The sequence below is a fragment of the Artibeus jamaicensis genome, unplaced genomic scaffold (genome assembly GCF_021234435.1).
Source record: "Artibeus jamaicensis isolate MK-2021 breed Jamaican fruit bat unplaced genomic scaffold, CSHL_Jam_final contig_700, whole genome shotgun sequence".
Taxonomy (NCBI): Eukaryota; Metazoa; Chordata; class Mammalia; order Chiroptera; family Phyllostomidae; genus Artibeus; species Artibeus jamaicensis.
The window spans coordinates 5,675,029-5,701,599 of NW_026521930.1; the positions used below are offsets into that span (position 1 = coordinate 5,675,029).

Below are 26,571 nucleotides of genomic sequence, written 5' to 3' on the forward strand. Positions count from 1 at the left end.
GTGGGAAGGGAAGACACATGGGGGGAGGTGGGCCACGGAGCCGGGCAGGTGGCTGGACACAGGCACAGATAAGGAGTTTTAATCCAGGGCTTGGGCAGGCACAGAATTACGGGGAGGCCTCAGGTGGAGATCTCACAATACTGCAGGAACTCAATTTGAATACAGGGTGGGAAGAAGTGAAAATATACAGATCTCCTCGGTTTTCACTGAGGAGACTTAAAAGATAAACATCTAAAGGTGATAAATGTTTTAAAATAATGGAAGTGTGGCCCCCAAGGAGGGACGAAGGTGACAGGAAGAGTCAGAAAGCCTCTTCACTCAGAACCCAGGCTTGAGGCTCACGCCTGGACATCAGAAGGCAAAGCATGAGGCCTGTGGAACTTGTACCAACTTCTGGATTGAAAAGCCAATAATGGGATGGCAGTTGAGAACATCGGAGAAATCAGACCCTTGCCAACCAGCCGTCAGGCCTGGCTTGAGAGTGAAGAAGTTCTTTCCCTAGAACTTAGGCATCAGGACACAGATTTAAAGTTCATAGATTTAACATGTGGAGACCTCTGGCACTCAGCCAGTCTGGCACCAGACACTAGCTCTAGAATGCAGCCTTCCTTCCTTAGCCAGGGTCTGTGGGCTCTGGACCTGGATGGATGGGCTGTGCTGGGCTCCAGGCCCCAGCTCCACTGTCACTGGGCCGAACTGTCCTTGGCCTGCATCCAGCGGATGGTGCGGGTCCGGCTCTCCTCCCATGAGAAGAGCGGCTCGTAGCCAAAGTGGCGCTGAGCCTTGTTGGTGCTGACAGTGAAGGTGGTGTTGGCCACAGCCAGCGTGTAGGGGTTGAGCAAAGGTGCGTAGAGCAGCAGCGGTCGCAGCAGCCACTGCAGCAGGGTGTTGAGCACCGCCAGAAGCATCAGTAGCCAGTAGGGAAACAGTGGACGGGTGCCCACCAGCCGCAGTCCGCAGGGGCCCAGGAACTCCATGTTGAAGTCCTCATAGCTCTTATAGGGTGATTTGTCGTAACAGAAGTACACCTGGCCACCCATTAGAGCTGCTCGCTGCTCCAGCTCCCGGGCCACCAGCACGTGCATCCAGGCCACGTTACCTGCCGGTGAGGGAAGTGGGGTGCATGTGCCCCTGAGTATCCTTGTGACCGTGTAGATGCTGCTGTCTCCCAGGCCAGCCCAAACACAAGCCACCTCCTCTTTGGGCCTATGTGGATGCTGCCCCCCTCCTCCTGGGGGCTGCTGCTTCTGTTCGTGCGATCCTCTCTTTAGCCTGTGACATATTTTTTATGCCAGCCTTCCCAACTTGCATGGATGCTGTTTCCTCTGTGGCCTTTGCGGACAGTGCCCACATGTAGTCTGCCCTGGACCACGTATAGACTGTTCTTTTCTCTCCAGGGTACACACTGCACACCTCCCAGAACTGTGCAGGTCCTGCCCCATTCCTAGGCTCTCCCCTGCCTCGCCCAGGCCTCACCTACATAGACCCGTCCATGCTCCACAGAGGCTGGGATAGCCCGGAAGAGCCGGCCTCCTAGGCGCAGGCCCTGGTGGTAGATGTCCCTCATGATCTGGTGGCCTTCACCATAGATGCCGGTGGGACGCAGAGCACATGTCACCAAGGGCAGCCCCCCACGGACCTGGAGACAAAAGGTAGGCACTGCTAAGACCTAAGACCCAGTGGCCTGCCCTCTGCCCTGGCCTCTTCAAGCTGGGAGTGGAAGGGAGGTTCCCAGGTCAGGATGCGAAGAAGCCCAGCTTGCTGTGGCTCTGCATCTTATCTCGTCTCACCTCCCTTCCATTGGCTTCCAGGACCAGCCTCTCAGCTAGGGCCTTGCTGCAAGGATAGGGGTGTCTGTGCACTGCTTCATATGGGGTGTCCTCATTGCCCCTAGTAGGGGAGAGGGAAGATTCTTAATGCTGAGGGAAGACAGAGCTCTTAAAATTTCGGGGGGAAACTCAGCTCACCTGTAGAAGGGGTGGCCTTTGATGTTGGGCCCCACAACTTCCATGCTGCTTGTGTAGACCAGGAACTGTGTTCCAGTCTGCACACAAGCCTCAATCACGTTCTGCGTGCCTGGGGGGGTGGGGTTGTGTTCAAACTGAAGCTTCCTCCCGTTCTGTATCTAGCCACCCCCCATCCCAAATCTGGATGAAGGCACATGGCTTCCTCCCCCAGGTCCAGGGAAAACCACCACAGGCTGGCACAAACGACAGAATGACACACACGACAGACTGACACAACAGAATCACAGAGGTCAAGGTCCAAGGGAGGGGGGTGGGACACAAACAGTCAAGGTCAGGTAATGTGCCAGAAGTGTTAAGTGCATTATTAGAACAGTGGGGGAGTATCTCACCCTGCACGTTGACCTCATGGATGGTCTCAGGACTGGCCCTCCCAAACACGTCTACCAGCCCAGCTGTGTGGATGACCACATGGGCGCCAGCCATAGCCGCTGCCACCTCGTGAGCCTGGGTTACATCTCCCTGGATGGCAGTCACTTGCACTGTGCCTGGTATTGGGTATGGGCAGCCAGAAGCAATGTCAGAGCTGGGGCCACCAGTCAGCTGCTTGGTTCAGCCTACATCCTTGGGAACCACATGTTCCCAGCATGACTCATTCACCCCACCCATGTGCAATAGACAACAAAAAGAGGCATCATCTTTTCCACCACCACAAAGGGAGTCCACATCCTCCCCCCAACTCCCCACCACGATCACCTGTCTTCAGCTCCTCCAGCCAGGAACCCAGGTGCAGGTCAAAGATCCGCAGCTCACGGAGCCGGGGTTCCCGCTGCAGCAGCATTCGAACCACATGCTCCCCCAGGAAGCCACAGCCACCCGTGACCAGGTATACCAGCCTCTGGGTCTGTGTAGAGTCTGCCATGTCCTGCTAGGGAGAGACACTGGTTCACCTGAGTTGCCTGCCGCTACCTGCCTCAGCACCGGCAGCCCACCTGTTATTCCTTGAAGGGGCCTCTAACCTAGTGGACTGAAGCAGTGACCACTGCTGGGGACAGAACTGTTCCTGGGGGGTGCAGCAACCAGGCTACCTGTCCTCTGACCCTGCTCACTGCAGTTACTGAGATAAAGTGAGGGCTTGCAGAAAGGGTTGTGTTTGAAGTGGAGGGGGCAGTTCTGGGACAAAAGCGGGCGCGCGGGCGCGCGCGCACACACACAGACGCGCGCGTGAGGTGCGTGGCAGGGAGTTAGGGAGGAAGGGGAGGGGAAGGTGGGCAGGGCTGAAGTTGGGGCAAGGGACCGCTGGTATCACCTCTGCCTACCTGCAACCACAGTCCCAGGGTGCCCAAACTAGCCACCAGAGGAGCTGGTCTTTCTGTCTCTGTCTCGCTCGCTCTCATTTCCGGCCAGCGACACACCGTTGTCCCCTTCCGCTTGCTCCTCCTGCTCATTCCAGGAACAGACCAGCCCAACCTCCACCCCTCCTCTCCCACTCTTGACACAGAGCTCCCCCTGGTGGCCAGTGTGCTTCACCGACATCTGGTTCCAGCAAGGAATTTGGAGGGCAGGGACACCAAAACTTGCAGGGTGGGCACTGAGGGGCTTGGGTGGGATGGATATTGAGCAGGAAGGGTGATCTCACTCCTATTGCATGTCAGTCCTTCCCTCTTGCTGGATTTCCCAGGAGGCCCGCTGTGGTTCTGGGAAGGTAGGCCTCACCTTGGCCGGGTCTGGCTGGGCTCACTGGGGCATTCTAGGTGGCTGTTCCAGTCGGTCAGGTGGCCCAGAGCAATGGTGGCTGAGTCTGTGGATCTGGGCTCTTGCCTAAAAGCTTCTGTACCCACCCAAAACTGCAGTCTCCCTCTCCATTTGCCCTAACCTCTGTCCTTGACCCTCATCCCATCCTATTTCCCAAAGATACTGACCAAGCACTTTTGTACAATAAAGTTTAATCACAATTATAAAAATGTGGCATTGGGTTTGTGCTATTAACATATATACAGTCCAGCCCAACAGGAAGGGCCCGCTCCCCCCACTATCCTGGCCTGGCCCAGCTGGAGCTTCCAGACACCAGGGTAGGAGGGTGACCCACAGGGTCTGGCAGGAACAGAAGATGAGGCAGGGTTCCAGGCACAGAGTCCCCAGGAGGGAGGCACAGGGCCCCCCTCCCCAGGGGGAGAACATGGCCACTGCCCCTAGAGACCCCTAAACTGGGGAGGGGTGCACGCAGGGCACAAAAGGGAAGTCCCCATTAACACAAAGCAAGGGGGGTGTGCAGTCCCCAAGAACAGGATCTGTACAGGCTGGCACCCCAGGTTTCCACAGGAAACAGCTGCTGGCAGCTACAAAACATTTACAGCTTCTTCTCCGCAAAGAAAAAAATTAGAGGGTGGGTGACAGGGGAGGCAGACATTGCCTCATGGACTGAGGCTCCCTTGCAGGACTCAGGGCCCAACTCCGTATTTGGAGATGGGGGCATGTGGGCCCTCCTGAGCCCACTAAGGCCAGGGGCAGGAGCAGGGTGGGGGGGGCAGGGCAGGGGCTGGGAGCTCAGGGCACCAAGGGGAATAAATAGGGGTGTGGGCACCAGTCCTGCCCACCTCAGTTGAGGGAGCCACGGCAACTCTCAGTGCCACAGAGACACGGGATCTTGTTGTCCTCTAGCGGGAACTTGTAGTCATAGGTGATCTCCTCGTCAACGCCAATGGGCTGCTTGGAGTAAATCACAATCTTCTTCTGGGACTCAATGGTGATCACCTTGGCATAGCAGTTGGGCTGTAGGAGGACAGGGCAGAGTGAGCTGGGTAGCCACCCCCTCAGACCCCACTCACCCTGGCCAGGCCCCCAGCACACCGTGCAGCAGTGGTTGATGAACCTCGCCAGGTTGCCACACTTGGTAGCATCAATGATGGTGTCGTGGTCCACCCGGAACAGGTAGCTGCTGCCAATGCCCTCCTGCACGTAGCGCTTCTCCCTCATGTCAGCCACCATCTGGTAGGATGAGGGACGATTGTCAGGGAGCTGCCCCTCCAGTCTTACAGCTACTGGTCCTGGGAGCCATGATGACCTGTCCTATCTGTAGTCTTCTTTCTGGCTCCCACTAACCCAAAGCATGGACACGGCTTCTAGGAGGCCTCCCTTCACAGCTAGCCCCCTATGCCTTCAGCTGTCAATCTAAGTCACCCAAAGGAGACCCCACGAAAGTGTGCACTGGTTACTGGGCAGAAGCAGCCCCTGGCCCACAGGGAGCCCCCAATCTGCTCAGGGGCTGTGGCAGTTCCCAAGATGACAGTGGCCATCCATGGCCTGAACCCTCTCTACTCAACACCGAGCTCTCTGCACTCTTCCCTTGGGTGTGCTCTCTTCCAGGGCTTCAGCTGCCAGCTAAGTGCTGGGGACGCCTTCCAAACTTCCCCCTCCAGCCAAAATTCACCTCAGTGGAGCTGCTGGGTGTCATCTTCTAAGTGACCCCTGGGTACTGCGACTTCACATGTATTGATTGGAACTCATCTCAATCACCAACCTGCTCTTCCTCCTCACTCCCTTCTCCCTGACAGCCCTACTACTCCCAGCTGCTAAAGGCAGAATGGCCCCACTACTCCCTTGCCCTCACTCTCCAAAGCTGACTTACTGCCTGTCCGGCCACCTGCCTTGGACCCACAGACTCCTGTTTTCTTGGCTGCCACTGCCTAGTCCAGGTATGTGTCTTTGGCCAGGATCTCTGTAACAGCCCCCCTGCCACCCTATTGGTCTCGGTCTCTCTTCACACTGCAGCCAGAGGGAATTTATAATCTCCCAAATCCTCTTTTATTTAACACTTCCCAGCAACTTTCCTCCTCTCACCATCTGTCACAACTTATTAATGTGGCTCCTAACTTCTGGGGAATCTGGCCTCCACCTGCCCCTCCATTTATACATTGCTGCCGCTGGCCCAAGTTTTTCCAACTGGCCACGGTGCCCTCTTGCCCTCCTGAGACCGTCCTGCCTCCATGCCTTTGCATACGCTGTCCCATAACCAGGAGCACCTCCCCGTACCTGAGCCCGGAACTCATCACCCTCCAGCTCCTGGGGGAAACATCACTGTGCTCAAACCAGCCCTGCCTCCCTTTTGTAACCACCACACCCAGTCCTTTATTACAGCTGCTTGTTCAATGCCTGTCTTCCCCACTAAACTGAGGACCTTAAAGGGAGAGATAATATTAAATCTCATTTCCTGCTGGGTCACTAACATCTAGTTTACTACTTTACTAGTTCCCATTACTAGGTAGAAAGGGAGGGAGGGAGGGAAAAAGGGAAGGGATGGTTTCCTTGACTAAGCCTTGGAGCCAGGAAGGTATGTGGGGCTTTATCCAGAGGGTTGGATGGGGCTCATGTCAGTATCCCATGCTGACATCAGACAGGGAGCTGGGTATGGGCCTCCTTACCTGGCGGATGTTCTGACCCACATATTCAATGACCATCTCGTCAGCTGCAATGGGTTCCATGGCAAACAGACCCCACTCGTGGATCCGGCTCCGGCCGAATCGAAGCTTCTTCTTCCGGAACTAGAGAGCAGAAGGTAGACTGTGCTGCTGGGTGCCTCAACCTATCTCCTGTGGACCTCCAGGGCAGGAGGGTATTCTGGCCACTCGCCCCTGCCCCCATCCACACCCCTAGGGGACCCCAGGATGCTGCCCTTCCATTGAATCTCTCTCTTTAAGTTCTTGTTCCTCACCTTGAGCTGGTTTAGCTTTAGCAGATCACTATCCATGATGGCTGAGGTGCCAATGGCACTCAGTAGCCGCCGCTGCTCAGACCGGCGCTCCGAAAGCACACGATTAGTCCCCTGTGAGAAGCAACAGAGAGGAGGGAAGTTCGCAGAGAAACAATGGGAAGAGGATGCCAGAGACCCACGCCAGGGCAGAGCCTCACCTGAGTGTCCGCCCCTTCCAGCTGTCTGGCTGAGACAGGGCACACGTCCAGGTACCTGTCCTTTTCCTTCTTGCTGATGGGGTAATAACCTTCGCTGCGGGCTGAGCCTGTCTGGTGCTCACGGGGCCCATCCTGGGGCCGCCGCTTGCGTTTTGGAGTGCTCAGGTTGGTGAGTGCACAGTGTGTTAAGGAAGAGAATGGGTTCCTCGCTGACCAGACCCTTGGGGTCCCCCTCCCCTATGTTCCTCCAGTCCCAGCCCAAGGAAAGGGTGACTGACCTTCATTGGAGGTCCTGATCACACTTGTGAGGAGTACAGAAAGAGAGAAATAAGTCTTAGGCCCTCTTTTCTGCCAGAAAATCTTTGGGAGGCAAAAAAGAGGCATGAGGCAGAGAAAAAAGGATAACCTGCTAGCCAGAGGAGAAATACCCAGGCTGAACATGGGTGGGAAAGACAACTGGCCAGGAAAATGTAGGCACTAACAGTTATCAGAAGAGAACACTGCCTGACTGTGGGAATTAAAGGGAGTCCACCCCACTCCCTGAGCCTGTCTTTCTATCCTGAGAAGGCCAGCCTTGGGCTCAGGATATTGGTGTGATGGACCCAGTGGGTGTCGTTAAGCCAATCGGCCCCGCTTGTCTGCTGCAGCAGTTGCTCATATGTGAGCCGTAGGTAGCCCATGTCTTCCAAGTCCAGGCCTGAGTTCCAAATGTCATACAGGATGGTCATCTGCTCAAACTCACTGCGGGGTTCAAAGGTGGGAGGTGGTGGGGGTGGGGGTGGGGGTGGGGGCCTCCGGCGCCGGGTGTGGGAACGGAGGCTGCGCCTCCGAACAGCCCCCTCCCCGTTGCTGCTGCTGCTGCTGCTGCTCTCAGATGATTCGGACTCCTCCTCTTCCTCTTCCTCCTCACCCTCCTCTTGCTGCTGCTGTTGATGCTTTGGCTCCTCTGCCTCAGCCACCACCACCTCAGGGGCCTCCAGGACCTCATCCGCAGGGGAGCTGAAGAGGGCTGCAGGGGCAGGAACTGGTTCCAGGGGGCGAGGGGACGGTGTGAAGGGTGGGGGCTTGATGGCCAGGGCATAGTTGTGCTCCAGTAGGATGTGGCTGAGCAGGGGGCCCAGGCGGTCTGCCTCATTCGATGTCTCTGCGGCCTCTGGGTCATCGCCAGTAGGCAAGGCAGCCAACCCGTGCCGGGTTGGGGTCAGGGCCAGGTTGGCCAGCACCGCCAGGTCCACTTCTGTTCCTGGCTCAGCCTCTTCTTCCTCGGTGGAGCGGCCTCGGCCTACAACCCGGCTCCGACCTCCTCGAGACACTTCCTCAGGCCAACTCTTGACCAGAGATGCATGGTCCAGGGGCAAATTTCGAATGGTCCGCTCTACGCCCCGAGGGACTTTTCGGGAGATGGGGCCAGGAGACTTGATTTGCTGTGGGGCAGCTGGGGAAGGCTCTGGGGTTGGCACCTCCTCCACAGCAGAGAAGGAGACCGTTTTCCGGCGTTTCTTGGGTGGGGGCAGGAGGGGGATGGGAGAGGAAGGGCGCTCATCAGGACAGGGGGGTGGGGCCGAGGCCCCAGCCGGTGGCTCTGGGGAAGGCTGGGGCACACTGGGAGCTGGTTCCTCAATGGAACCTGGGGAAGGAAGCACATAGGAAAGGGAGAGGGTCAGCCTCTTGGCCTAACATCACCAGATTTAGACTCATTATGGACAGGAGACTGGCCAGCCTCACCAGGAAGTCCACACCCCAGCGGCACTCATTCACTCCTGCTCGCTCAGTAAACACACTGCCTGCCTCTCACACCTGCAATGTCCTCAGCACTATGGGCTCCCTTGACAGAACAGGATTTTACACCTGTCCATTCATACACTCCACATTCCCTAACACCAACTGTGTGTCAGATATGGAAAAAGACACGTTGAACAGACACATTCCAAATTCTCCGAGTTTACAGTCCAATGGAGACAATGTCATGAAACAAATGCAGAGCCTGAACTGTGAAGAGTGGGGTAGGGTCGGGACAGCTAAGGAAACAAACACTCGGACTCTAGCCCTTTTACCAAGACTGGTGGTGACAGAACCCTATCCAGGAACTGGGCACACAGACCAAGATAATTCTTGCCAGCTGCATTTATGAGGATACAGTGAGCCAGATCTGAATTAAAGTACCCATTATTTCAACCACAAACAATATTCTGTTTAGTTAAGTAAGGAAGATACAATGTAAGAAGCTGAATCTTTGCAGTAAAATATTTTGTAAAACGTGCCTTCTTCCCCAATGCCCCCCAAACAGCACTGGGGATTTTTGCCCAAGTGAGGAGAGAGTCAAGAAGTCTCCCTTAAAGAAGGTGAAGGTCGGGCTGAGAGCCCAAGGATGTGGGGTGAGCTGGGGAGGGGAAGACACTCCCTTCGGGCAGGCCATGCTGCCTTCCCCAGCTAGCACCCACAGGACAGGCAGCACGCCCTCCCTCTGCTGGGGTCCCCAAGCCTGCCAAGGAGTGCAGGAATCTGAACTTGCTCAGCACACGAACAGCCCGTCCCTGGAGCAGCCCCCTCCTGCAAGTCTGACCATCGGACAATCCCCGTGAGGCCAGTCCACGTTCTGCCCTCTCATCCTAGGTTTCGGCCACCCGAACAGGCAAGACCTCTGGCCCTTGGCTGACACGGTTCACTGTTTGGAATGCCTCTCCCCCCGTCCACAGGGAAAGCCAACGTGCAGCTGAGACCCAGCTTAATGCCGTCTCCTTGGTGAGGGTTCCCCTGACTTCCCCAGACATTGGTAACATCTTCCTCTCAGAACCAGCTGGGGGGTTGGGGGCGGGGGTGGGTTCTCAATCGTTGGTCTTCAGGTGGCTGTAGCAGATTAATAGTTACTATTTTATGCCAAGCACTAATCTAAGCCCTTTACATATATTAACTTCTCATTTAATTCTCACAACCACCCTAGGAGAGAGGAACTATTAATAACTTCATCTGACAGATAAAGACACTGAGGCAGAGAGGTTAATAATGTGACGAAAGTCACAGAGCTAGCAAATGGCAGAATGAGATACACATACTGGGCAGCCTGAGTTGAGTTCGCAGTTTCCCCTACTGCCCTGTGCTGCTCCAGATGCACTGCCCTGAACTCACTGTTTCCTATGTAGCTCTACTCTCGGAGCTCAAGGGCAGCCGGCACCAGGCCTGGCCGGAGTAGGCAGTTATGTGTGTCCGGTGCCTTCTCCAACCTGGCAGCCTGAGCAAGGCCCCCAGCCTGCATTTCCCAAGGCTCTGGGCACCATCTGGGGTCCACTTTGAAGCTAGCAAGGCCCTGGGATGTTTATCCCAGGTTCTCCAGTTTGAGTCCTCTTAGTTCTTTCCAACATTTTGGGACAGCTTCACCTCTGACCCATCCTCTCAACCTGGCCCACTTTGCCCTCTAGAAGCCTGGCTCTAGCAGAGAACAAATTTCCCCTCCTGGCTCAGCATCTTCACACAAATTTCTCTGTCCTAATGGAGACCTGGTCATGCCTTTCATTTAGGGAGACAACTTTTGGGGTACCTTCCCAGTCCATGCAACTCCCAGAAGCCACTGTTTCTACTGCATGACTGACTCTCATTAACTGATGGCTATCTGACACGAGCCAGACCAACCAGAAACCTCCCAGAGAATAAGGATCTAGGGCAGGTGGGCCTTGTCTGTGGGGGCATTTTCTACTGGAATGGAAAAGCAGAGGAAGCCCATTTGCAGAAGGAGAAAAGAATGAACCAGATCAGAAGACAGGAGAAAAGCAAGTCCAAAAGGCTTCCAGCACAGAAACCCTTTGGGTTCCACCATAGAAACCCTGTCCCAGGTTCTTGCCATCCAGCCACATAGCTTTCTATCCAGTTGCAGCCTTGGTAACTCGGACTTCCCTGTCATTCTCTAAAAACCAAGGGACTTCCCTTAATTGTCATCTCCTCTCCCACCTCTGCCATCCATCTCAGGGACTGTGATATTTCCCACCTGTTTACCCAATTTTACATCTTCAGTGGCCTTCTCCATCCTCTGCTGCCCTCCAGTCACACACCTGACCACGTCGCCACCTTGAACCCTTACACTCTAACCTCTACCCTCTGACCGCAATTCCCCAGGTCCTTTCAGTTCATCCCACTGTACTTTTTCAATTTACCATCCTTCTCCCTCCAGCGCACCCTCCTCCTCCTAAATTAACTTCTTTCTTCCTCACGCCCAGATGGCAGAGGCCCTCACTTTGTCCCCTCCTTTCACAGACCTTTCCACTTTCTATCACCTCCACCCTGTAGACCCCCCAATCCTGAATCTACCCAACCACCTGCCTCTTGTCCTCCTTGACGCCCAGCCCTCAGCATCAGCAGAGCTTCTGAGTTGCTGGCAAACTCAAGTCCGTTTTCATCTCCCCCATTCTTTTCTCTTTCCAAGGCTCCTACTCCACTTATTACCCTCAGGCTTGGAAAATGTCCTACTTTCCTACTGCAAAGTGAAAAAAGGGGCCTTCGGGCACGAAACCCCACATTTCCCTACCCCCCACCTACACACAGGTCTGCATCAGATCCAGAGTCCACTCCTTCCCCTGTGCTAAGCCAGCAAGCGCTCCTCCCTCTGCTGGGTCAGCCACCTGTTTCCTCCTTCCTTCGGTGTGTGAACATGTTCAAGTCTCACCTACTTTGCAAAGCTAACCCTCCATCAACCCTCCTTCTTGCTGTCTCTCCAATCCCAGCAGGGTAATCTGAAGTATCTCACTAATTACTTAAGTCCTCATCTGTAAAATGGGAGTAAGTTTGTCTGTCCTCACAATGAGGACATGAGAAAATAAAACTACAATGTGTGAGGCCCAGAACCTGGCACACAGGTACTCAATAAATGCTAACATTATTAATTACAACCCCTCAACTCTCCTTTCTTTTACGAGAGTCTATCCTTCCACAAGATGGATTCTCTGGTGTCTGTCCTCACTTCTCGAAATCCTGTAACTTGGCTACAGTCTGATCCACCCTACTGAACTGATAAGGTCACCAGTGACCCAACTGCCAAATCCAACAGACACTTTCCTATCCTATAGTATCTCTTGTGGTCCAGTGATACAAGCCACTCCCTCCTTTGGAAACTCCAAGACGCCTGCCCTGACTGGTGTGGCTCAGTGGGTTAGATATTGTCCTACAAACTGAAAAGGTCGCCAGTTCAATTCCTGGTGAGGGCACATGCCTAGGTTGTGGGACAGGTGTCCAGTTGGGGGTGTGCGAGAGGCAGCGGATCGATGTTTCTCTCCCTATCTCCCTCCCGTCCCTCTCCCTAAAAATAAGTAAATAGGAAGGAAGGGAGGGAGGGAGGGAGGAAGGAAGGAAGGGAAAAATAAACAAAACTCCAAGCTCCCTGTTTTCCTTGCCACCTTTCTGATCACTCCTTTCAGCAGCAGCTGGCTCCCCTTTGCCCACCTATCTTATAAAAGACTACAAGGCTCTGGCCCTCTTCTGTCCTTCCAAACAGCTTTCTAGGGCACACAAATATACTGAAATCCATACTTTCACTACTCTGAAACACCCGCCTCATTTCCAGCCCACTGCTCTCCCCAGAGCTTCAGATTTATTTATCCAACTACCTGTTGAATATTTCTAGCTGGAGATCCCAGAGACACGTCAAACTCAACCCCAACTAAACATATGAACATTCTTCCTAATTCTGGTTCTCCTTGAGTTTCCCTTCCTGGTAAGTAGTTTAACCAAGCAGTTGTACTCTTCTAAACTTCTCTCAAGTCCTCACCACCACTTCTACTCCCTGTACCTCACTGTAACCACCCTCACTCTAGTTCACACCATTCACTTACAGGCATCTCTTCAAACCTCTTCATGGGTCCCCCTACAGCTTTCCTCACCTCTTCCAAATCCCTCTCCCTCTTGCCAGAATGATCTTCCTGAAATGCAAATCTAACCATGTACCACACTTTGCTGAAAATGAGAGAGTACTAGATTCCCTCTAATCCCACTGGCTCTTCTGCTACCAAGAGGCTAAGAAGAGGGTATATGAGGGACCTGAGGATTAATGACAGCCTCAACTCCTTCCCTCATGGGGTCTGAACCAGAACAAAGGGCACCAGTGTGAGAACGTCTTCATGCAGTCTCTACTAATCTCAGACCACAGAATCTCAATGATGCTCAAGAGAGATCTCTGGAAGGTCACATGCATCTCTGCTTTGAAGCACATCTTGAAAACTTGAGTTACTAATTCCCTTAGAAGAACACTGTACTCCAAAGTTATCAGCATTGCTTGCCTTACTCACTTATAACAGTTTCAATCTTCCTGCATAAACCCTGGCCCCTTTCCAAGTTTTCTCCGCATTACGCCTTTTGAAAACACAAACACAATCATGTCATTCCTCTAATGGCATTCCACTGCCCTTAAGATAAAGAGCAAATTCCTAACGTGGCCTATTCATTTTGCATTGCCCAGCCCTCGCTCACCTCTCCAGTGTCAACCCTCCAGGTCAGCTTTCTTTTATGTCTTCCAACAGGCTGTTTCCTTCTCTTTAGGGCCTTTGCACATGCCACTCCCTCCCTCCCTGCAGCCGGCTGTGCCCATGTTCACAGTACAACAATGCTTCAGCAGGAGCTTCTCCACAGACGTACTCAGGTGCTCAGAATAGCCTGCACTTTTGTTTCAGTGCTTATCACAGTTGATAATTAGATTCTTATGTATTTATCACTCAACTAAGCTGTCTCCCCATAGAACGTAAGCTCCATGAGTGCGAGAACAGTGCCTCTTGTGCAGACACCATCGTATCCTTTGCACCTCTGTAAGCATTCAGTAAATAAATACCGATGACCTGAACAGACAGCTCATTCAGCACAAAAAATTACGTGTATGTGCTATAAAGTAACAAGTGAATGTACAAATCCACAAAGGAAAGCAAAAAAAAAAAAAAAAAAGAACTAAGTTCTTAGTTAAGGTTTTTAATGGTTGTTGACTACCTATTTGTCTACCTAATCACATGCAAGTATATACTACACATTAAGAAGTGGGCTTAAGAAAAATTGTATGAGGAATTTGTTAAATTGGGAATTGTCTCAGCCTACTTGGGAAGAGACCACCCCGTTTCACTGCAGCGCCCAGGCGCCCAGGCTGGCTGGGCACACCACTTTGGGCAGTGCATCCTGAGACGATTAGGCCATGAACTGCTCCCAGGGAAGAGTGACAACTAATAGTGACTTTTGTCCAACTCTGTATGCTTTCTAACAAAGTCACACACTGTACGCAACAAATACATGACAACCTCACTGTTATCATGGGAAATACACACACACACGTGCACGCGTGGAGACCAAACCAATAACTCCGCACCACCTACCTGCGGGTCCCGCTGGAGACTTCTCCTCTTCAGGGACCGGTGTGACGGGCGAGCCTGCAATCCTCTCTGGCTTGGGCTCCTCCACAGGTGCTGGCAGGGGCACAGGGACATCTCTAGGGGGTGGTGATACCGAAGGAATGGTTGCTGGCTGCTCTTCTTCCTCTTCTTCTTCAGAGGACTCAGATGATGATGACGAGGAGGAAGAGGAGGAAGAGGAGGAGCTGGATGAGCTGCCACTCTCGGAGTCCGAAGTGCTATCATTTTCACCATCTGAGTCAGCATACAGAGAACATTTGGAGGACGAATCGCTTCCCTCGTCCTCGCCTGGAAATCCAGAAGGGGCAATCAGGCGAGGGGCGAGGTGGGAAGATCCCTCACTTGGCCAAGCCGTGGGTTCATTCACTGACTCACTACTGAGGACATGTAAGGCTCCATGCTGGGTGCTGGGAAGCCCTATCCTCAAGGAGCTGGGTACGCACACAATGTGTTCACAGTGTGATGAACCTCAGTGTGAAGGGCTGGGAGAGCATGGCAAAGGGAAGCCCTGGATTATGCCTGGAGGGTGAAGTCAAGGAAGGCACCCCTGTGAAACAGATGCTGAAGTCGAGAAAGACACGGAGGAGTTTACCAAGCAGAAACAGGCTAAGTGGAGGTATTGAAGGTTAAGAGAAGATGGGGCACGAAGAGACTGGCAAGCAGTCCTCTCTAACTACCAAAGCTTTCCCCACAATGGGTCTTACAGATGCTGGCTGAATAAGACTCTGAAAATGGATTCCAGGCTAAGATGTTACATGCTCTGTGCCGCTAGGACACAGGTGGCAAACACAAGGCTCATAGTCCAAATCCCGCCCTCCACCTTGTTTTCTCCAGCCCAGGACCTCGTTTCTATCTGGTGGCAGCACCAAGCTCCCACTTAACCGTTAAGGAGTAGTTATATTTATACAGTCCTAAAGTTACATTCAGCCCTTTGAAGGCAACTGTGAGGATGATGTGGCCCCCAGTAAAAATGAGTTTGACACCTGTGCTCTAGGAGATGATAAAATATAGAAAGGGCTCTAAGAAACTAAGGATTACACAGTCTCTGATTGGGTAAACCTGACTAGAAGGCAGTGGTGGCGAGGGAGGGTCTGGGTAATGACAAGAGAAATGTGAACAGGTAAGCAAGAGCTGGACTATAAGTAGCCTAGTGTGTCAGACTGAGGAGACACCTTGTGGAAAATAGTGAGCCAGGAAAAGACTTTACAGAGAGGTCCAGTGTACATTCTCCGAAAGATAATTCCATCAGCAGGCTGGAAAGTGGATGAAGTGGAGAGGGAGAATGGAAGCAGAGAAAGGCAAATCAGACAAAACTGCTGCAGCATCTAAGCAAGAAAGGCAAGACCGCAGGATCAAAGGTGACAGACAGTTCCAGAGCCACTAAGGAGGGGAAACTGAAAGGAGCTGGTGACCGGGGGAAGGTGGGGTCTGCACACAATCATCCTTAGAAGACGGCTTCGGCCTCCTACTCTCCGCCTGATTAACATATTTTATTTTCTTCAAAGCACTTAAAGTGCTACTGTTGGTTCAACTGTCTGTCAAGACGACACCTTCCCCACCAAACTGGTCACAGGCTCTGCAAAAGCAGGAACCACATCTGTCTTGGTCACTGATGTGCCCCCATACTTAGAATAGTGCCTGGCAGAGTTGGAGTCCAATGTACAGGGTGGGGCAAAAGTAGGTTTACAGTTGTGAGTGTGCAAAAGTTTATTCTTGTATTATCTGTTACTGTATTACTTTCCATATGAACTGGAAACCTACTTTCGCCCTAGCGTGCATATTTCTGAACAAAGGAATGAAGAGATTCAACCAAAGCCTCAATGAATGTGGAGGAACAAACAGGTATTCGGCTGAAGAACAGCACTGTGCCTGGTAACGGCAGCTACAGAGAGGGGAGCAGGGAGGCACAGCTCAGTGGCTGAGCCTCAAAGGAAGAGCAGTGCTCACAGAGGGAAAGGCGCAGCCTGACAGCATCAAGAGGTAAAGGGTTAAATAAACCCTTTACCCCAAGGTTAGGGTTAATAAACCCTGTCACCCTCAAGGGCCCGGGAAATAAACAGACTCTTTGGGGATGTCTTTAGGGGACAGCTGTGTTTCAGCAGAAGTAAGCAGGAGGGAACATCTTGGGTAATGGGGTTACTGTTTACAATGGGCCAAGGGCTCCAAACGACAGGACTAAAAAGTCACTTTTGGGGAGGGCAAAGGTGACAGGAATGTCCACAAATCCAGCAAATCTAGCAGGACTGTTAAGTGGGTTCAGGAAAGGACTTCGTAAGTGGCCAAATCCTTTCACTCCCAAGCCGGAACTCTGCTGTGCTGTCTGTGCTTACCGTCTGATGCCTCTGTCTCCTTCTTTGCAGTATCCATGGCTTCCTCACGATCTTCATCTTCTTCATCTTCCTCATCTTCCTCCTCATCCTTAAAGAAAGGGACAAAAGGAATAAATAGGGACTACTATGGCAAGGACCACTGGTCCTCTAGAACCCTCTAGCCCAAAGGGGAAGTTGGCCATGGGGACAGAAACTCTGAAAGGTAGGCTCCCGGCAGGAACCTGGTGTTCTGGCTCCTCACCTTCTCTGAGGAAGACTCCTGGGATGCCTCCTCCCCCTCGCTGTCTAGAGCGAAGGACTTGCGGTGCTTGCCCTGGGTCTTGCTTCGCTCTTCATCTCGCTTTGGCGGCTTGGTCCCCGGACGTCCTGACTCTCCAGCCTCCTTCTCTCGCTCAGGGTCTAGGCCCAGGTGAATGGTAGTTAGGACAATGTACCATCATCGGCAGTTAAGTCACCATTTCTCGACCCTGTGAAAGCAGCTGTGCAAACACTGTCGCTGACCACCCATCTCACAAGACAGACCTTGTTTTATAGACCAGAATCTGAAGCTCAGCAGAGAAACACAAAAACCTCAATACCTAACATTTTACAGTTTTAAATATATCATGCTCATTTTATCTTCCATCATTTTCTGGGTTGAGTGAAAGAGACAGCTGACTTGTTATGCCCGTCCCCAAAAAACACTTCCAAGGCCAATGGGTTTGGTTTCCAGGGAAGATGATCAGACTCAATGAGGAAGTTTCCCAGACACAAGCTGCCAACCAATAGCTTAGATGTAGACAAGCTATTAAGAAGGTGTAAGTGAGCTTAAGCACTGGATGGTTAACTGGGTAGATGACCTATTTAGCCTTAAAATTCTGTGACTTTAGATGTGGAAATTATTAGTTATTTTATAGGAGAAAACTGAAATACAGAAAACTTAAAGTCAGCATGCCAAAATAAGCACCATAACTAAAATCTAGAGACAACCCTATCTGAAGCTTCTTACATCTCAGAATTGCTTTATTTTAACCCTGTACCAAAATCTCCACCTAACTCCTTGCCTTTACGACACCTTCATCCCTTTGTCCCTGGTCTCTCACTTTCCTATCAGAATCTGAGCAGCCTTCCCCCTTACTCCTTCTACCTGACCTTCCCACTCACCATCTTCATCTTCCTCAGCTGGAGTGGAAGGCCGGGGCCTCTTTTCCTCACTGGCCTCTGAAATTTCTGAGGGCTCTTTTCGTTTTACCTGGGTGACAGGAAAAGCCAGAGCCTATTTAGAACTCAAACACTCAAAGTTCCCAACCCCTGCTACCCAAAGTAAGGGGTGGGGGTCCCCTCACCCCATTAGGCAAGACCACAGTTCTGGGTACCTTGAAAGAAGGCAGCCTCAAGGCCCCTCGCAGCCCTGACCCAAAGGCGAAGGCCTCAATGCCTGTGGTACCCCCGCTCTTCGCCCAGTCTACAAGGGACAGCAGGCCTGGCTCCTTGAGCTTTGTCTTCTCTTTATCTTCCTCCTTGGCTTGCTGTTTGGCTGCATTCTGGAATGGCTGCAGAGAGTAGCGGACTGAGCCCCAGAAGCCAGGTGCTCCCTCCTGGCTGGGAACTACTCCCAGGCCCCAGGAACACAGAATTGCATCTACTCTCTCCTCCATTTGATGCACACCTATGCCAGGCCTCCCCTGCACCAGGCCCTGTAGAAGCATTTCCTCAAAAGTCTGCTCATTTAGCCTTGGCCGAGTAGCTCAGTTGGTTACAGTATCATCCCAATATACCAAGGTTGCGGGGTTTGATCCCCACTTAGAGCACATACAAGAATCAACCAATAGCTCAATAAAATATAATTCATAAAAAATAAAAACTAGCCCTGGCTGGTGTGGCTCAGTGGATTGAGCACAGGTTACGAACCAGGGAGTTGCCAGTTCGATTTCCAGTCAGGGCACGTACATGCCTCGGTTGCAGGCCAGGTGCCCAGCGGGGGCCACATGACAAGCAACCACACACTGAAGTTTCTCTCCCTTCCTCCCTCCTATCTCTAAAAATAAATTAATAAAATCTTTTTTAAAATTTTACAAAGCACTAGGTCCTCCGTTGGGGGCACGTTAAAGGCAACCAATCAAGGTTTCTCTCCCTTTCTCCCTTTCATCTCCTCTCTAAAAATAAATAAAATCTTTTAAAAAAAATCAACCAGTGAGTGAAACAACAAATCGATGTTTTCTCTCTCATCCTTAAAATCAATAAATAAAATTGTTTTAAAAAAAGGGCTGTTCATTTAAAGTCCCACCAACCTTAGAAAGCAGCAACTGTTCTTCCCACTCTACAAATGAAAACTGAAAATTGAAGCCTAGAGACAGTTAAGGGCCTTATCCACTGCAAGCAAGCAGCAGAGACAGGACAAAGCCTTCAGACCCCCAAGCTCATCCTTCTTTACTGTTCTGTGTGCCCCAACTCCCCTGCCCAACCAGTGTCCCACCGAGTGCCCATAGTCTCTCCCCACTTGCCCTGATTATCCCTCTTCTGTATTTTGAGCTGTGTAGCCTGGAGAAGCAAGACATCTACTTCCTCCAATGGAGCCCCAGGTTCTCCCAGTCCCAGACACTGGCCCTCACCTTGGCCTTCTCTTCTTTGCTCTCCCACCACTGGTCAAAGGCTCCGAAGGCCACATTTTCCACCATCTTGCGGTTGAGGTCCCGCTGCATGATGCTCTTCATTTCTTGGACGAGGGTGGCCAGCACACGGCCCACAGTGCCTGCTGATGGTAGGGCCTTGCCCTCTGCCAGCTCTGCTTCCTCCCTTGGAGGCAGCCGGGCCTCGTCTCCTGATACTGAAGAGGAGGGCAGGGGCTCGGCCGCCAGGGGCAAAGGCAGGTGGTAAGCCTCACGGGAGTAGGCACCTCGGCCTTCCTGCCCTTGTGTGTACAGAGCATAAGGTAAGCCATAAGCTGCCTCTTGCGGGGGCGGGAACGGGAGGAAGGCCTCCCCAAAGGCCCCACCATGGGGACCAGCGGAGGCAGCAGTCAATCCCTTGCCTTGCCGCAGTTGGTGAAGCCGAGTTAACATCTGGGTCTGCATCTGGAAGGACATGGGCATTCCTCCCCACTGAGCCCCAAGTCGATCCATGAGCTCTAGCGAGTTCACAAAGTCATAGATATGGGGTGGTGGTGGAGGAGGTGGGGGATACTCAGGGGGTGGTGGCCCATCAGGTCGGGGTGGGAGGAGGTAGGCAGGCTGGTGGGGAGGATAAGCAAGGGGAAGGGAAGCCAGGTACGGAGGCGGAGGAGGGGGCGGAGGAGGAGGTGGAGGCTGCTGGGGGGGCGTTGGGGCCGGCGGGGGTGAGCCGCCCCTGTCATCATCAGAGATCTCCATGTCCTCTCCAGAAGAGCATGGAGAAGCCTGTAGGAGTACAGAGGAGGGTCACAAAAAGCCTCTGCTTGTTCCCTGGGCTTTCCTTCAAATCTGTGTTCTGTTGTCTAATTTCCTTCCCTCCCGTGCGCCCACCCCTGCCCCTCTGACCCCAAGTACCTCCACTGGTTGACCCCATCCTCACCTGGTTCTGACCGTTGGCCTTGGGAGACTCCCGGGTAGCCCCTGGTTCCCCACTCCCTGTAGGTGCCACATCCTCAAAATTAGCTGGGGCTGGAGGAGGCGTGCAGGGCCCATGACCTGAACCAGAAGGCACCTCAATCCCTGTGTCTCTAGCCCCAGGGCCTGTGGTGCTATTCTCTTCCTCCTCCTCTGTGTCAGAAGCCAAGAAAGAAAACTTGGAGCGCTGCTCTTTCAGCAACATCTCAATGCGGGAATCCAGGCTGCTGTGTTGAGCGAAGGGCACACTCTCGTTGGTGGTCTCTGGGGCTGGGGAGCCGGAACGGGCAGGTGACGCTGGGCGCGGGGAGGTCTGAGCATCTTCTCTCTCGGGGCTGGGTCCCCCAGCACCACCACCTCCACCAGGTTCTGGGGGCTCCGGGGGTGGAGCCTCTGAGGCAGGAGGCCGGTAGTCCTGGTCAGTGGGCCGGCTGGGCTCTGGGGGCAAGTAGGAGGTGTAGGAAGGTGGAAAGCGCTCAGCTGCATTTTCAGCAAAAGGAGCCCCGGGGGGATCCTCCCGAGTTGCCCGGTGGGGTGGGTAAGAAGAATGGCGTTGATAGCGATTCCAGCTTTCATAATATGGTGGGTAGTTTGAGTCAGAACCACGAAAATGAGAAGATGAGGAAGAGGAGGAGGACGAGGACGATGAGGACAATGAGGAGGAAGAGGTGGAAGATGTGGCGGTGGTTGCAGTGGTGGCAGAGATGGCTGCAGAGGTGGTCGTGGGGGCCGAAGATGAAGAGAAATGGCGACGGGAAAAGGAATCTTGGAAGCTGTTCTCTGACCGCCGGGGCTTGAAGGAGGTTGAAGTGGTGCTGGAGAAAACATGCAGGAGTTAGCTGGGTTCAGCCCTGTATCTCCAAACCCTAGGGTCCCAGGTCTCAGCCCCCAAAGCCCCTCAATGCTACCTCCAAAAGATCTAAATGCTTCTGGGTTCTAGCTAGAGAGAGTTCTCTAAGAATAGGCATCTGTTGGCTGAATCCACAGAGAAACTGGAACAAATTATTTCAACTTCTTCTTAGAGGGACGTGGGGCTTCTTCTCCCCAGGGGTAGCTCCCACAATCTAAGGGTCCCAAAGGGTATTCACTCTGTACCTGCTAGAGTAGGCAGAGTCCTGAGAGTAGGGGGTGCTGCCCCGAGACGTGTAGGGGGTTCCTTGGGAGGACTGAGGGGTGAACTGGCCAAAGGAAGATGGGGTATCTTGTCGGTTGCTGGAGAAGCTCGTGTCCTGGGAGCAAGGGGTGCCATTGCCAGGAGTGCCCACCACAGCAGTGCCTGGTGGGTAGGCAGCTGTGTCAGAGGAGGGGCGGCGGCGGGATTCAGTCTGGAGGGGGAGAGTGGAGCAGGGAGAAAGGAAAAGAGATCAAGTACCATGTAACAACTTGCTCTTCCCCAAAAGAAGAATCCCAGTTCCCTGTCTTTTGAAAGCATCTAGGAATCTCTTCTTGGTTCTTCCTATACTTAACAGTGAAGTCCAGAACCTCCCAAAGACCAGCCCTGTTGCTCAAGGACCATGCCCTCATGGCTAGGGCTATGGCAACCCCAAGCTTCTCACCGTCTCAGCGGCTGCACCAGAGCCCTGGAACTTCTCACTTAGGGCCTTGCCCCCTGTGGGCACTGTCTGAGGGGTATAGGAGCCATTGACTATCAGTTCATAATACTTCATTCGTTGTTGTCCTGGAGAGAAAAAAATGGGAACCAGCAGTCAGATGGAGAAACCAACTCCTTCCTTATATGCTATTCCCACTGATGCCTCAGGCCTCGAGTTGAGTCTTGGGTTTGGGGATTCAAACTCTTCTACCATATTTCTATCTTGAGGTCCTTCTACTTCATCTCTACCTAACTCCACCAACATACAGTACAACACTTGAGTTTCTTCTACATGTGTCAGTACACTGAATGACCAACAAAACGGAAAGGCATCAGTACCCCTACTTCATAAGCTTAAAGAAAGTTGACCTTCACACAGTCACTAAGTTGGTTAGCAGCAGAACTGGAATTCACACCCAAGCTGCCTGAAGCTAGATCCTATCCTGCTCTTCATCCTATAAACTTAGGGTTGCAAAATGGTAGTCTGACGACTTTATTCAACCCAAGATTGTGTTTTATTTGCCTTAAACAATCACTTAAAACAATTTTGGGGGGTGAAGGGGGGGACGCAACATTTTAAAACCATGAGATTTGACACTAAAACCTAGGTTTCTGGCTTAACTCTTTTGGCAATGTTAGTCTTCATTCCCACTTGCAAAATGGCTAATGCCAACAGCTGCTTCATTTAGATGGCCCCATACTACAGTACGCCACAATCCCCACACCTCCCTATTACTCCTAACACTAAAACCTACCCAGTCTGCTTTCTTCACTCACCTATACAGGCCTCTAATTCCTATTTATCTATTTGTTTATTTTTAAAGAGAAGAGAAAGGAGAAACATCAATCTGTGGTTGCCTCTCACACACCCCCTACTAGAAAACTGGCCCACAACCCAGGCATGGAACTGGTGACCTTCTGGCTTGCAGGCTGGCACTCAATCCACTGAGCTACACCAGCCACAGCAGGTCTCAAATTCTTGATCCAAAATTTCAAACCCCTCAAAAACTCAAAACCCAGTGTTTTGGGGAATTCAATGTCAAAACCTAACCTAAGCTGAAGCTATTTAGTACAATTTTCATTCATGCAACCTAGTATGACCCTTCATATACTTCCCTACAAAAAGTCATATGCTAGACTGTAGGGTGATGCCCTAACCCTGCTGAGGGTAACACCCAAAAAATCACATGTACCATAATCCCTCCATAAAACAGTGATTTCAGGAACCCATCTGGCTCCAAGAATTTCAGATGAGGAATCCCGAACCCAGTCATGTGCCTGGCTCCAACAGGCATTTGCATGTACAATCTCTGCTGAAGCCCAAATTCGGCAATAGGCATGGCAACCCTCACCTTTGATGTCAAGCTGGGCATGGATGATGTTGCCCATGACAGAGGTAAGGTGGAGGTTTTTGACTGTTTCCTTGGCTCCTCGAGTGCTGGTGAAGAGCACACGGGCCAGGCCCAGGTGCTTGCGAGTACGGGGGTGAAGAAGGATCTCTACCTCTTCCACCTCGCCATACTTTCGGCACATATCCTTCAGGAAGGTCTCCCGCACATTGTCATTCAGTCTTGCAAAAGTCACTTCCTTCAGTGGGATCTGTCCAATATAGAACTCATCCAGCTGTGGAGAGGACAAGAGTTAAATCTGGAGTCTTAATACTTTCTTCTTTGGGAAACTTTAGAGAGATCTGTGAAATCAAGAGAGATAAGACTGGGAAACTGAGGGGTAAAGGAAGGGAGGCCCAAAAAGGGACACATCAGTCTTGACCCTTTTCTTCCCTGAGTTCTTCCCACCAGAGTAATGGCAAGAACCAGGAAAAGGTGCAAAATGAGACGTACACACACATGGAAAGAACTAGCTCTAGAGAAATAGTTTACTAACTCAGTTTTTACTAAGTGATTACCATGGACTAGGTATTAAGAATACAAAGGTTAAAAAAAAAAGATTCCTGCTCAGAAAAGTAGACAAGACAGGACACATACATGATAACATGACACAGTGTCAGTAGAGGTGTAGAGAGGGTGTTTGGGGGCTGACAGAAAGAAACCTTTGTTCACAGTGGAGGCAAGAAACCATGCATACTGATGGTATCATTTATACTGGGCTTTCTGGATAAACAAGAGTTCACCAAAATGACAATGACTTCAAGGGCATAAAACTAAAATAACTTAGCATTTCCTAGAAATAGCAAAGTGTACAGTAGAATGAACATGGGTGTATAGTATCAAGGCAAGAGGTAAGGTTTGTTCAGATCAATAATCATACATGTCAATGCACAAAAACATGGACTTAGCAACAATAGTAAAATCAGGGAACAGTGAAACCACAAAGACAATGACAGCAAGATGGAACATAAAATGGAAAAGAAATAGAAGCAAGGACACCAGGTGAAATAATTACAAGAGTCTGCATTAAAGAAATGGCAATGAAAATAGAATAATTAAGACAAAAAGGGCCAGCAAAACTTTGTGACAGACTACGATAAAGAAGAGAAGAATCATAGGATGACTCCTGGTTTCCAGCTTGTGCAGCTGAATAGACGGAAGGGAGAGAGGGATTACAAGGTTAATTTCTTTTAGACCTCTTGAGTCTGAGATGTCCATGGGGCCTCCAGATGGAGCTGTCTCACTATCAGGCATATAAGTTTGGAGTTCGAGATTGATCTTGACCAGAAACAGGTATTTGGAAGTCATGAACATTTCGGTAACAGTCAAAATTATGGCTGTGAAAGAAACTGTCCAGGGAAAATGTACAAAATTAAAAAAGGGGTGGGGAACCCCCATAAGTGATTTATTTAAAAACAAAGAAGAATAAAAAATTAGTAAGGGATTACAGGAACAAGTATAAAGGACACATGGGCAAAAAGTGGGGCGGGGGGGAATGGGAGGGAGATGGGCTGGGATGGAAGTAAAAGACAGAAAACTGTACTTGAACAACAATTAAATAAAAAAGAAAAAAAATTAGTAAGGGAAACTAAGAACCACCAGTTTTCCTGGCCCAGCCCAAGTCCTAATGAGTATCCTGCATAGACAGGAAAATGGGAACCCTCTGAGGAAACAAGATGGAGGATCAAATGGCCAAACGAGCGGTAAGGAACACAGGACTCCAGGGACAGAGTCCCTGGCCTTGTCACTCCCCTTAATTGTTGAGAAATTGGGGTTTCACACCAGGGAACTATCAAGCTATGCACTGTCTAGGAATACATAGTGATAGGTATGGGAGCTAAACCAATCTTAATGTTATCCTTTAAGAAGTCAACCTCTGCTTGGGACATCTCACCTATACCTTTTGAGAAAATAAACATAATCCTGTCCAGAACAACTCAGTCTCACAGCCTGGGAAACTGTTAAATCTGGCTGTGATCCTCTCATTGAAGAACGTTTATTGAGCTAAATCAAGCCAAGGGCCACCACACCAGAAGACTAGTAGACACATACCTTAAACTTAGGGACTGGGAGGGAAAAGTCTCTGTTTTTGGACCTGACATGGCAACGGGGGTCTTGGAGGTCTTCGACTGGTATATACTTTGAGTCCTAGGAAGGAAAAGAAAGACAGCTCAAGGTGAAACCACACTGTTGAGCTCAGAGAAGCCCATTTGGAGACCCATATGCAAAAGAGTTGGGTTCTGATTAGCCACTTTTTAAGAAAGCAGGCCATGGGTATGGAAGTTCTAGATGCTGAACAGAGCCAACAGGAGAACAGGACCGGAGTATCCTAGATGGCAAGGAGAGGCCTGGGATACTCACGTTGACACTGAAGTGGACTCCATCGTAGCGGTACACCTTTTGAGAAGGCCTGCGCAAGGCAGGGTCCAGGGCAGGATCCACGATGAGCTTGTAGTTCCGCCACTGGAAGCTTGGGGCCTTCTGCCCATCTCCCCCACCTTCCTGATCCATCTTTGCTCATTTACACTGTTATGAGAAAGAAATACATAAGGGGGTTCAGGTCTTAGGCCTGACTGACTCTCTTATTACCCTTCACCGACTAACCCAGACTCTAGGTTCTCTCATCACCCCAGTTTCCACACCTCACCAAGACCCGTAGCTCCCCCAGATTTCCCCCCAAGTACACTCTTTCACCGTAACCACCCATTCTCTCTCCACCCCACAACTCTCCGCTCAGACCACCAGGCCCATCTCGTGCGCCCGCTCTACCTACTGCGCGCCCCACTTGCCTACGGAGCAAGACCCCTCCCCCGCCCCCTGGCAGGCCCCGCCCCCTCCCGCCTCCTCACCGGCCAGCGGCCCGGGCCAAGCCCGGCTCCCGCTCCCACACACCCGCTCGCGTCCCCAGCCCCGATCCTCCGGCCAAGAGGTAGCACCTATTCGGGGCGTTGGAAACACCGCGAGACCGAGACCGAGACCCGGCTTCGGCCCCGAATCCGGGCGGGGGAGTAGGTGGAACGCGCGCCGCTGCCCTCTCCTCCCGCCCCGGCGCGTTTGCCCCCCCATCTCCGCGCACGCGCGGCGCGGCCCCACTCACCCGCTCTGGTCGAGCGGCTCCCCCTCCCCCCACCCCGCGCGGCACCTTAGTGGCGCGAGGCGGCGGCGGCGGCAGCGCGAGACCCGGCCCCGCAGCGGTGGCGGCGGCGGCGCCCCCCCACCACCACCTCCCCGGCGCGCGCACCAAACACCACCGCCACCTGCGCGAGGCCCAGCAAGCACAGCGTCGACATTCGCACTTTCGCCACAGGCGCCACCGGGAGACCAACGGGGCCGAGGATAGCGGTTTCGCCTCGGCCGGCGCCCTATATGGCTCGAGAGTTGCGGCCTAGAGAGCCTGGAGATTGGCCGCATCCCCCGAAGTGGGCTTCACCACGACTATCCAGCTGCTCTGGCCTGG

The 26,571-nt window shown here is 52.1% G+C and overlaps 2 protein-coding genes across 6 annotated transcripts; both read right to left on the reverse strand.

Moving 5' to 3' along the window:
- Positions 1-63: 63 nt before the first annotated feature.
- On the reverse strand, positions 64-3,412 carry HSD3B7 (hydroxy-delta-5-steroid dehydrogenase, 3 beta- and steroid delta-isomerase 7). 2 transcript variants are annotated; one of them, XM_037134315.2, is made up of 7 exons: positions 3,284-3,412; positions 2,721-2,889; positions 2,357-2,512; positions 1,968-2,076; positions 1,791-1,890; positions 1,477-1,639; positions 64-1,099 (listed from the first exon to the last, which is right to left on the reverse strand). In XM_037134315.2, the coding sequence occupies exons 1-7, from the start codon at positions 3,410-3,412 to the stop codon at positions 684-686; spliced, it is 1,242 nt and encodes a 413-aa protein (XP_036990210.2). In that variant the 3' UTR covers positions 64-683. The 2 variants fall into 2 exon arrangements, with proteins under 2 accessions (XP_036990210.2, XP_036990209.2); XM_037134314.2 differs by having other exon boundaries at positions 2,721-2,892.
- Positions 3,413-3,522: 110 nt separating this feature from the next.
- Positions 3,523-26,462, reverse strand: SETD1A (SET domain containing 1A, histone lysine methyltransferase). Of its 4 annotated transcripts, none has more exons than XM_037134308.2 (19): positions 26,372-26,462; positions 25,476-25,640; positions 25,167-25,262; positions 23,079-23,349; positions 21,692-21,813; positions 21,231-21,460; positions 20,101-20,950; positions 19,164-19,946; positions 17,928-18,104; positions 17,716-17,803; positions 16,814-16,971; positions 16,573-16,660; positions 14,207-14,530; positions 7,462-8,499; positions 6,873-7,045; positions 6,676-6,786; positions 6,386-6,505; positions 4,815-4,952; positions 3,523-4,736 (listed from the first exon to the last, which is right to left on the reverse strand). In XM_037134308.2, exons 2-19 carry the CDS (start codon positions 25,623-25,625, stop codon positions 4,563-4,565), a joined length of 5,091 nt encoding a protein of 1,696 aa, XP_036990203.2. In that variant the 5' UTR covers positions 25,626-25,640; positions 26,372-26,462; the 3' UTR covers positions 3,523-4,562. The 4 variants fall into 4 exon arrangements, with proteins under 4 accessions (XP_036990203.2, XP_036990204.2, XP_036990206.2 ...); XM_037134309.2 differs by having other exon boundaries at positions 26,212-26,428; XM_037134311.2 differs by lacking the exon at positions 26,372-26,462 and adding an exon at positions 26,051-26,164.
- Between the last annotated feature and the right edge of the window lie 109 nt (positions 26,463-26,571).